The sequence below is a fragment of the Garra rufa genome, chromosome 3 (assembly GCF_049309525.1).
Source record: "Garra rufa chromosome 3, GarRuf1.0, whole genome shotgun sequence".
Lineage (NCBI taxonomy): Eukaryota > Metazoa > Chordata > Actinopteri > Cypriniformes > Cyprinidae > Garra > Garra rufa.
Window position 1 is genome coordinate 57,499,198 of NC_133363.1, and position 12,469 is coordinate 57,511,666.

The 12,469-nt window shown below is 33.0% G+C and overlaps 1 protein-coding gene across 1 annotated transcript in view; it reads right to left on the reverse strand.

Annotated features, from left to right (window-relative positions):
* Positions 1-3,992: 3,992 nt before the first annotated feature.
* syt7b (synaptotagmin VIIb) overlaps positions 3,993-12,469 on the reverse strand; it is a 141,402-nt gene continuing 132,925 nt past the window's right edge. The window contains exons 12-14 of the mRNA XM_073836714.1: positions 10,732-10,846; positions 6,458-6,657; positions 3,993-4,097 (exon numbers count right to left, since the gene is read on the reverse strand). Of these exons, the coding sequence (XP_073692815.1) occupies positions 3,993-4,097; positions 6,458-6,657; positions 10,732-10,846 (420 nt within the window). The remainder of the gene's footprint in view (positions 4,098-6,457; positions 6,658-10,731; positions 10,847-12,469) is intronic.

A 12,469-nucleotide genomic window follows, 5' to 3' on the forward strand; every position in this document is an offset into this window, starting at 1 on the left:
ACACATTTCTTTGTGTTCTTTGAGCCTACGTTCAGTACGAGTAAAATACTTAAGTTCTTTTAAAATCGGATACTTTAAGACTTTTACTCAAGTCTTATTGGAATTGGTGACTTGTAACTTGCAACGGAGTAATTTTTACAGTAAGGTATCTGTACTTTTACTCAAGTATGGTTTCCGGGTACTCTTTACACCTCTGATAACATAATCATAACCTGTTTGAAAATATTTGGTGTTTAAAGACATGTTGTGAGTTTAGTGTAAATTGAACATTGGGGAATATTGTGGCAAAATCATCTTTCAGTTTTTATTATTACAATAAAAAGATATAATAAAATGACATCTATTCTGCAATTTAATAAATATTTTCATTTAGGATTAATAATAAAAAAACATGTTGAGCTTGTCTATTTTCTACCACTACCAGAGATAGTCAAAAATACATTAAATCAGATAAAATTAGATTGTTTTCATCGTGACTATTATAGTTTTTTATTAATATTTTGAGTCAGTTACTATTTTGATATTTTTTGTTTTCATTTTAGTTAGTTTTAGTCAATGCCGATACTGATTATTACAGATCCGGTAGACTTATAACCGATATTTTGAACCGATATATGTGACCCTGGACCACAAAACCAGTCTTAAGTCGCTGGGGTATATTTGTAGCAATAGCCAAAAATACATTGTATGGGTCAAAATTTTTTATTTTTCTTTTATGCCAAAAATCATTAGGAAATTAAGTAAAGATCATGTTCCATGAAGATTTTTTGTAAAATTCCTACTGTAAACATATCAAAATGTAATTTTTGATTTGTAATATGCATTGTTAAGAACCTAATTTGGACAACTTTAAAGGTGATTTTCTCAGTCTTTTTGATTTTTTTGCATCCTCAGATTTCTGATTTCAAATAGATGTATCTCAGCCAAATATTGTCCTATCCTAATAAACCATACATTAATAGAAAGCTTATTTATTGATTCATATCATGATGCAAAAATCTAAGTTTTGTCAAATTTAACCTTATGACTGGTATTGTGGTCCAGGGTCACATATATATATATATATATATATATATATATATATATATATATATATATATATATATATACATACATACATACATACACGATTATATGTAAAAATGAAAAATGAAAATTAATGTCAAAATTTAGGATAACAACTAATAATTAAAAATATTTTGAGCTTGTCCACTCTCAACCACTTCCAGAGCTAGTCGAAAATACATTAAATTTGATTTTGTCGTGACTATTATAGTTTTTATTAATATTTTGTTATTTTTCTATTTTTTGTTTTCATTTTAGTTAGCATTAGTAATTCTGTTATGCTTTTGTCGTTTTTAGCTGATTTTGTTTTATATTTATATATTATTTTATATTATATTTTTAAATTACACTTGGTAACTAGTTGAAGTAAAAAAGTTTTCTTATAGAATTTTATTTCATTACAGTTCATGTTAATTTTATTTAAACCAACAAATGTCTTTATGATTTTAGTTGTTTTAGTTTGTAAAACTTCTTGTCCAAAATTTTCACACATTAAAAATTCAATACAACCTCACGTTGCCAGGGTTCATACAGATACTGCAAAAATGTAATTTCAGGACTTTCAAGGACTTTTCAAGCACAAGTTTTTGATTTTCAAGGTCTTCAATCAATCTCTTAGCAAACAATGACTTCTCTTTCAAATTCGAAAAAAAGATAAAATAGATAAATTAAAACATACTAATGAAAAATGGCATAAATAAAGTGAAGGACATACAAAGTATTACTACTAAAGTATTTCAAAGTGTACTACACTTTTACTATGGTGAAACCACAGTTACTTTTCTTAAGGGATTTGTATTTGTGTATAATTACATTTTTTTTGTTTTGTTTTTATAACTGTACTGCCTTTGAGGGTTTGATGTTTTCTACTGTTTCATAAAAAAAAATCTGAAAAAAGATTTGTGAAATCGCCCCGAAATCATGATCTAAAACAAATGATTCACGCTCTGAAATCATTTGATTTAGATCAGGACTTCAAATCGTGTATGTATCGCGAATCATATGATTTAAATCATTCAATTTGTGAAATGATTCATGAACCCATTCTGTTCTAAATCAAATGATTTGCAATACGCGATAGTCCCGATATGAAACAAATGATTTCCGACTGGAGCGCTTTAAAACAGTGAATCATTTTGTTATGCAGTGGTTTAACCGATTCTGAATTTCGAAAAGCTCCATTTCACCCATCCATTTCAGATCAGGTTCACTTTTCTGCATTTTTGCATTTGTAGCAAGCGTTTTGAGAGGCGCTTTGAGACCTTGAGTTTCTGAAGAATTTTGATAAATATGAAAAATTTCGGCAAGGACCTTAACGCTGGTGTAGACACTCACAGTGTTGGGGGTAACGCATTACAAGTAACGCAAGTTACGGAATAATATTACTTTTTCCAAGTAACTAGTAAAGTAACGCATTACTTTTTTAATTGACAAGAAAATATCTGAGTTACTTTTTCAAATAAGTACCGCCAGTTACTTTCCCCACCGTTTATTAATTAAAAGCTCTCCTGTTCCCATGTTGAGAGAAATTGTACGTAAGATGTTACTTACTCAAGATAATCTAACATTTGTTTTCCCTTTTTTATTGCTGAAGAGTTGACATTTTTTCTTCTGCAGTCTACTGTACAAACGTGAATGTACTTTTCTCCAAGCCTGAGGCTTTTGGTGTGAAAAGGCTTTTACATTTGCCAAAAATAGAACTTTTTATATTAAAAACAAACAAGCAAGCCCTGCCCAGATTTAAAAAGTAACGCATTACTTTCCATAAAAAGTGTAACGTAATTAGTTACTTTTTTAGAGCGTAACTCAATATTTATTGCATTACTTTTAAAAGTAACTTTCCCCAACACTGGCACACTCATGTGGTCAAATGTAATCAAACTTCACTATATTGTGCTAAAACACATAGATTACGATCCAAATCTGTTACTGTTATTATTTCCATTCGCTTCCTTTCCCATTTGCTTGTAAGCAGCGTAATGGCTTCTTTCAATCTATTGCATTTGTGTGCCATTCTCGGCGCTTCTGCGGAAGTAATATAGAAGTAACTTCCGCATCTTTTGGATCACTGAAAACGCATCTTAATACCAGGTTGAAACGCATTCAAATCAAGCAGACATGGCTAGAAACATTTGCATTCATGTACTTGCGTAGACCCACTAATGAGGATTGTTAAACGAGAGAATTCCCGTTTTTTGTTTTATACATTTGTTGGAATGTTCTAAAATTGTTCGAACGTATTTCCCTTACGCACTTGAACTGATCCAGTCAATTAAAGTGAGTTTGAATTTTTAAGTTTTTCTCCGTTTTTTTTTTAAACAAGACATCTTTTTTTCTGTCACATAACAGCACCCACAGTACATACAGACGACGAAGAGTTCCAGCAAATTTTCTACACTGTTCCGAGAAAAACATCAAGAGGTGACGAAGTCCAACACAGAACACGTTCATCCCTCTTTCAGCTAGGTATTGCACTGTGGTTGCGATCCTTTCCGGATCGTTACGAACGCTCAGAGGGACGGTGAGACACAAACATGGCAATCGGGAGATTGTTTTCAGCCGTTTCAAGTTCAGCGATTGAAGTTCGATGATAGAGGTCACCCTGTTCCGCGGTCCAGCTGTTCAGAGAACAGTCGAGTTGTCAAACTTTTTTTTTCTCAAGGAAGACGAGTCTGTTTACCTCTCTCGGTTACGCAAGACTTTCTCTTCCAGTCTTCTTGGCAGTGCTTAGCCTCTTTTTGGTGGGAAAAAGTAAAAGCAGTGAATAAAGGAAGGGTCTCCATAAACAAACTGCAGGAGAAAAATTGAGAAGGGAGGAAGAGAGAGACAGAAAGAAAGATAGTTGGATGGCTTTTGGTACCCGTGTTTAAACTTGTGCATATCAACAGGGTTTTGAAGGTGTTGTTTACTTTTGGTGGGCGGGTCCTTCAAGCTTTGAGAGCGTGCCATTGGGCAACGGCAGTGCGCGGATGACTCATCATGTCTTTCCAATGCTTTACCTCCGCTGGGCCACTCTTCCATGAGAGATAGATCTAGAAATATGGCATGAAAACACAGAGAAGGTGAACAAATAAAGATTGTGCTTTCACTGAAGTAATTTACCAATAAAGCTATAAACCTACAAACTAAAAAAATATATAATTAAATGACCATTTTGTACTCTATAAAAATGTTTTTTTTTTTTCAAGTTGTAAGTAAAACCAAGATTACTGGAGTATGTTTTACAAGAAAATACTATTTCAGACTTTCTATTTTAAAATGTAATGTTCAACTCAAAGTGTTACTTGTCATTTATTGGGAAACCTAGCAATTTGAAAACTGTTTCTTTAATGTAGTTTAATTAGTGTCTTTTGGATAAACTTCATTACACTGAATAAATTCAAATTAATTAGTATACAGTTGAGGTCAAAAGTTTACATACACCTTGCAGGAAGTGCAAAATGTTAATTATTTTACCAAAATAAGAGGGATCATAAAAAAAATAATAGCTAGATTTATAAAATGAGCCTGTTCAATAGTTTACATACACTTGATTCTTAATACTGTGTTGTTACCTGAATGATCCACAGCTGTGTTTTTTTGTGATAGAGTGATAATTGTTCATGAGTTCATGAGTTTGTCCTGAACAGTTAAACTGCCCACTGTTCTTCAGAAAAATCCTTCAGGCCCCACAAATTCTTTGCTTTTCCAACAATGACTGTATGATTTTGAGATCCATCTTTTCACACTGAGGACAACTGAGGGCTCATATGCAACTATTGCAGAAGGTTCAAACGCTCACTGATGCTCTAGAAGGAAAACATTGCACTAGGAGCCAGGGGTGTAAACATTTGAATGGAATGAGGATGTGTACATTTTTCTTATTTTGCCTAAATATCATATATTTTTATATTTAGTACTGTCTGTCAGAAACTACAGAAGATACTTACATGTTCCCCAAAAGACAAAATAAGGTCAATTTAATCTGATCTTCAGATTCAAAAGTTTTAACCCCCTGGCTTTTAATGCGTGCTACTGTTGTGAACGCGCTTAGGACAGTTGAATGTTGCGGTGGATGAGAGGTAAATAATGGTATAAATACTGTTCAGTTTCTTGCACAGACAGTTCATTTTGTGTCTTAACACCTCAATGTATCGTCACGAGCCACAGGGTTTTATTTGGTTTTGTCTGTGTATGCCCATTGACTGCCATTATGTGACTGACAGACTGCAATGGTTTGATTTAAAAAAATCTTTGTTAGTGTTCTACTGAAGAAACAAAGTCACCTACATCTTTTTTCAGTTTTGAGTGAACTATACCTTTAATGCATTATTTTTCCTTCAGGAGCATCAGTGAGCGTTCAAACCTTCTGTAATAGTTGCATATGAGTCCCTCAGTTGTCCTCAGTGTGAAAAGATGGATCTCAAAATCATACAGTTATTGTTGGAAAGAGTCCAAATGTTCAGGACAAACAAGGGACTCATGAACAACTATCACTAAACAAAAAAACACAGCTGTGGATCATTCAGGTAACAACACAGTATCAAGAATCAAGGGGACGTAAACTTTTGAACAGGGTCATTTTTAAAATTCGGTTATTATTTTCTCTTGTGGACTATATGTAAATGTGAAATATCTTACTCAGATCAGTACTAAATAAAAAAATAACATGCATTTTATATGATCCCTCTTATTTTGGTAAAATAATGAACCTTTTGCAGATTCTGCAATTTTTGCCCCCAACTGTATGTCCGGTGAAAAATTAAAATTCATGTCAAAATTAAGAATAAAAAGGGCTCTAACAAAAACTGTCTCCAAATGAATTTAACAATTATTTTATTACAAAATCGGTTTTGAAAATGACCGACACGATAAATCCATCCCATAAAAACCCTTAGTATTAGCGCCAATAATCGGCCAAGCTGATAGATATGTATAATGTAAATGTATATGCTATTAGTACGTCTGAAATTATATATAGCTGTAAGTTCACATTACTTAAATCTTACATATTTATTTTATTTATTAAAGATTTTAATGTTTTTACAGAAGTGCCTTATGTTCATAAAGGCTGCATTTATTTGATCAAAAATACACGGAAAGCAGCAATACTGTGAAATATTACAATTTAAAATAATGTTCTTCTATTGTAATACATTTTAAAATATAATTCCTATGGTGGAAAAGCTGATTTTTTTAGTGTTAAACAATACTAATATACTGATTCATTGTCAATGCTAAAAACAGGAATACTATTTTTGGAACAGGATTCTTTGATTATCAGTTTAACACATCCTTGCTGAATAAAAGTATTAATTACTCTCAACACACACCAAATTTGTGAACACTAGTTTATATTGTTACAAAAGATTTCTAACATTCTAATATTTCTGTGTAGTTTGTGACATCGCACCTTGCCTATGACATCATTGCGGCTCAGTCTGTCCTTATCCATGACTGTGATGACGATGGTGGTCTCTCTGAGGACGTGAGCGGGGACATCAAAGGGAAAGGACTCATTAAAGACAGGGTTCAAACACCTCTTCATCACCACCGTCTTCTTCTTCTCCACTCGTTTATCTTTGTTCATCAGCCACACTTTGACGTAGGGGTCTGAAACGCATACAAACAGGGAACGGGTCCACAGCGAGTCGCGTTCAGGGAATCAGAATTCCTGCAATGAATTCTAAATTACACTGGAGATGATTACTGCGCAGATGGCACCTTGACAAGGACATTTTCACAGAAATCCCATAAGTACTCAGTGGACAGAATATAACTATATTACATTCATTTAGCAGATGCTTTGTGAAATAACTTACAGTAGATTGAAGGTAAACATATATACAGTGTGTCCTGTGGGAATCAAACCCATGGTGGTGTGCTAGTGCTATATTATACCAGATGAGCTACAGGATTATGACTATAAGCAGGGGTGCACATAAGTGGTCCGCAGGTCCACATGCATGACCAAAATAAGAAAATGCGCTGTGTAAACAAGTTCAGAGCGCACATTTGTGTACTGACAAAAGAAAAGCTTGCCAATTTAGGTTTAAAAATTGATCTATACAATAATTATATTTTTATTTAAAAGCTGAAATAAAATAAAACATAATTACTAGATGAAAAACTTAAATTTTACAACCTTTTCTAAAATTTAAAAGCTGAATTACCAAATATCTCAAACTAAAACTGAAACAAAATTTTACAGAAATATAAAAAGCTAATACAATGTGACTGAACTAAACAAATTAAATGCTAAACATTCAATTCATTTCATTTCAACGGAAATAAAAACAAATTAAAGTTAAACATAAATATAAAAAATAATACAATAATATGCATTAATTAAATTAAATGAAATTATTTTTATGAATTAATGCTAAAAAGAAAAGAAAATAAATAATAATAATTATTATTTTTAAATAATTAAAAATAAATTTCAAAGATGAAAAAAAACAATTACTAGATGAATTTTTTTTTTTTACAAATTTATAACCTTTCTAAAATTAAAATAAGTTTAAGCTGAATTACCAAATATCTCAAACTAAAACTGAAACAACATTTTACAGAAATATAAAAAGCTAATACAATGTGACTGAATTAAACAAATGAAATTCTAAATATTCAATTCATTTCATTCAGTCATTTTTTAATAAAATGAATAAAAGTGATAATAATATAATTGGAATTTATTTATTTATATATATTTTTGTTTAAATAAAATAATAAACAAAATAATAAAGTGTGGTAGTAGTATTATGTTTTAAAAAGGGAGTATTAAATAAAAATACAATTATTTTTTAGTAAACGTATGTTTTATACAAATTTTATGCGAATTTTCATCATTTTCAAACCTAAAGTAGGATGCTTTTATTTTGGTCGGGTTGCCCGCAACTAGATGAAAAACCTACATTTTGCAATCTTTTCTAAAATTAAAATTGCAGGAACTACCTGAAATAAAACTAAGTTTCAGCTGAATTACGTCTAGGTTACGAAGGTAACCCTCGTTCCCTGAAGGAGGGAACGGAGATGTTACATATGGGAACTCGCTTGAGAGTCCAATCATCTCTGAGCCTTTTTCAAAAGGCCAATGAAAATTGGCGAGTGGCATTTGCATGCCAAACCACTCCCCAGTACATACGGGTATATAAGAGGGCGGCATGCAGTCATTCAGGTTTCTGCTGAAGAGCCGGAGCGAGCCGGCGTCAGCGCTACGCCAGGGTCGTGGCAGGGGATGCAATGTCTCCGTTCCCTCCTTCAGGGAATGAGGGTTACCTTCGTAACCTAGACGTTCCCCTTCAGTCGTTTCACTACGACGTTACATATGGGAACAGACCCTATGGAACAGGCCACGACCCTGACGCCGCGTTACGCACAACCCCACGTGCTGACAGGCGGACGTGTCAGCAGATGGAAATTGTAACGTAACCTTCCCAACGCCCTGGGGGACAGTAGAGGGGGCCCCACAGGGATGCCAGATGTACTGAAGCATGGGTTGGGGGGTGGAGCACATGAGATCTTCACATGTGGAAATGAAAATAATTCAATATATCCATAAAGCTTCTTAGGGATACACGAGGGAAACAGCGGTCTTCTCCGCTGGAATTATTGAAAAATATAGCCACAACCTGCGGGGTGAAGGAGACCCAGGCAGGATCACAGTCAGGGACTACTCCGCATCTAGGCCTGACTGCGGGGCATGGAGGACCCAGAGTTCTGGGAAAATGGCGCACGGATCCACGTGGGAATGGCGCAGCAAGCCGACACCAGCCGTCCTCCCGCTCACCTGAAGTCTTTATGTTAAGACACGGGAGGATACGGCCTCTACGCGGAGGTTGTAGAACCTAGCGAAGGTATTAGGTGTCGCCCAGCCCGCAGCTCTACAGATGTCTGCTAGTGAGGCGCCATGAGCCAACGCATAGGATGAGGCAACACTCCTAGTGGAGTGGGCACGAACACCTAAGGGGCATGGCTCTCCCTGATACAAGTAAGACAGGGAGATGGCTTCCACCACCCAATGGGCCAACCTCTGTTTGGAGACAGCATTCCCTTTCTGCTGACCTCCGAAGCAGACAAAGAGCTGCTCAGTGCGTCTGAAGTGGCGAGTACGGTCTACGTATAAGCGCAGAGCATGAACAGGGCACAGCAGCGCTGAAGCCGGGTCTGCCTCCTCCGGGGGCAGAGCTTGCAGGTTCACCACCTGATCGCGGAAGGGCGTGGTGGGAACCTTGGGCACATAACCGGGCCGGGGTCTCAGGATGACGTGAGAATCTCCGGGCCCAAACTCAAGGCACGTTTCGCTGACAGAGAAGGCTTGTAGGTCCCCTACCCTCTTGATGGAGGCCAGTGCAGTCAGGAGCGCTGTCTTAAGTGACAGGAATTTCAGCTCAACTGACGCAAGTGGCTCAAATGGGGCCTCCCGTAGGCCGCGGAGGGCGACGGAGAGATCCCAAGAGGGTACGAGGTGCGGTCTGGGAGGGTTAATCCTCCTTGCACCTCGCAGGAACCTCACGATGAGTTGGTGCTTACCCAGGGATGTTCCATCTACTGCATCGTGATACGCTGCAATGGCAGCAACGGACACTTTGAGAGTCGAAGGGGACAGCCTGAGCTCCAACTTCTCTTGCAGGAAGGAAAGCACTACTGCAATCGTGCATCTCTGTGGGTCCTCTCCTCGAGAGGAACACCAGTCAACGAACAGACCCCATCTCAGTGCGTAAGCCTGCCTCGTAGAGGGAGCTCGGGAATATAATTGGACTTTATTTATTTATATATATTTTTGTTTAAATAAAATAATAAACAAAATAATAAAGTGTGGTAGTAGTATTATGTTTTAAAAAGGGAGTATTAAATAAAAAATTTAATTTTTAGTAAACGTATGTTTTATACGAATTTTATGTGAATTTTCATCATTTTCAAACCTAAAGTAGGATGCTTTTATTTTGGTGGGTTGCCGGCAACTAGATGAAAAACCTACATTTTGCAAAACTTTTCTAAAATTAAAATTGTAATAACTACCTGAAATAAAACTAAGTTTCAGCTGAATTACTATAATTACTAAAATTACTAAAACTAAAACGGAAATAGAAACGAGTTTTAACGAAGTTAAACATAAATATATATATAAAAAATAATAAAATTAATGCTAAAAAGAAAAGAAAAGAATAATTTTTAAATAATTAAAAATAAATTTCAAAGATGAAAAAAAAAAACAATTACTAGATGATTTTTTTTTTTTTTTTTTACAATTTTACAACCTTTCTAAAATTAAAATACGTTTAGGCTGAATTACCAAATATCTCAAACTAAAACTGAAACAAAATTTTACAGAAATATAAAAAGCTAATTCAATGTGACTGAATTAAACAAATGAAATGCTAAACATTAAATTTATTTAATTCAGTAATTTTTTAATGAAATTAATAAAAGTGATAATAATAAAATTGGACTTTATTTATTTATATATATTTTTGTTTAAATAAATAAATTCCAATTATATTATTATCACTTTTATTAATAATTTTTTAGAGTTATATTTAATGGGTCACACTATGTGTAGTGTGAGGACCAAACCAAATCTCCAGGTACTCTTATGAGAACCAGGCTAAAAAACTTGTGTGCACCCTTGACTATAACATTATGATGGTAAATAAATGGTGAGGTTTTATGGATGTATGTTGATACCGGATGTTCCCCCGATGTCCATGGCTTTGAGATTGCGTGCCTTGATGATGCTCACAGTGATGGTGTTGGCAGTGGGATTGTAACACAGAGACAGAAGCAGGTCTCCTCGACTCCCCTGAAGAAAAGAACACAGTGGGTCAGTACCAGACCGGTTCATCGGTTCATTGGTTTAAACCTCTCTGTCACGCAAGCTGGTTTGTATGAGGTCATAGATTTTTCTATGAGAAATAACCTGGCACATAATTCTAAAAACATTTCAGTCAGTGGTTGACCTTTATAGGATTTTCAATGTTTGATGCTGATATTTTGCTGCCGCGTTTGTCTATTATTAAAGCAATAAGCTCCAAAAAGCCATGGTTTACAGTGAATTCATGTATAGTTTCATAAATATATTTAATTTCACTTCAACTTAATATTTATGCTACCATCTCTTTTTGTCTCCACATATTAAAATAAGTAAAAAGAAAGAAAGAATTTTTTTTTAGATAAATATACATTAAAAATATATATATAAAAAGAGATATTAATAAATGTATATTATATACACACAGAATGTAATGATTGCAAATCACACACACCAGTATAAATTTTTTATTTTAAAATATTTTTAGATATATAACTTTTTATATAAAATTAGTATATTATTATATTCAGTAATAATATTTATTATGTGTGTACAGTATATATAATAAAAAAATATTATATATAAATATATTTTATGTACAATAAAAATAAATATTTTAGATATTAATAATGTGTACTATATACACATACAATTTAACGATAGCAAATCAGACACATAAAAGCTTACATTTTTTAAATTAATTTTTATTTTTATTTAATTTTAATTTTCTTGTTTACATTATATTATATTTATTGTGTGTGTATATATATATATATATATATATATATATATATATATATATATAAATAAAAATAAATATTATAAATATTATTTTTTACAATACAAATAACTATTATAGATATTAATTATTGTATATTATATACACATACAATTTAATGATAGCAAATCAGATAAGCAACTACTTAAATTACATTTTTTATGTTTTATATGAATAATATTTTTTATTTTCTTGTTTACATTAAAATGATATATTCAGAACTAATATTTATTATGTGTATATATAATAAAAATCAAAATTATAGATATTAATAAATGTATATTATATACACAATTTCATGATAGCAAATCAGAGACACAACAGCTTAAATTACATTTTAAAATATTTTATATGAATAACTTTTTATTATTTCATGTTTGATTTTTACATTATATTCAGCTTAAATATTATTATTAAATATATTTCATATACAACCAGTTCATGATAGCAAATAAGACACAAAAGTTTAAATTACATTTTTTACACAAAAAAATATTACATTTGAAAAATGTGCTCTGATATTTGACCAACTATTCACAGAAACCTACTGTAAAAATAATCCTAAAAATGATTGTTTTTTTCTTTCATGCCAAAAAATCATTAGGTTATTAAGTAAAGATAATGATCCATAAAGATATTTTGTAAATTTCCTACTATAAATATATCAAAACTTAAATTCTGATTAGTAATATGCATTTCTAAGTAAGAACTTCATTTGGACAACTTTAAAGACGATTTTCTCAGTATTTTTATTTTTTTTGCACCCTCAGATTGCAGATTTTCAATCCCAACAAACCATACATCAATGGAAAGCGTATTTATGCAGCTTTCAGATA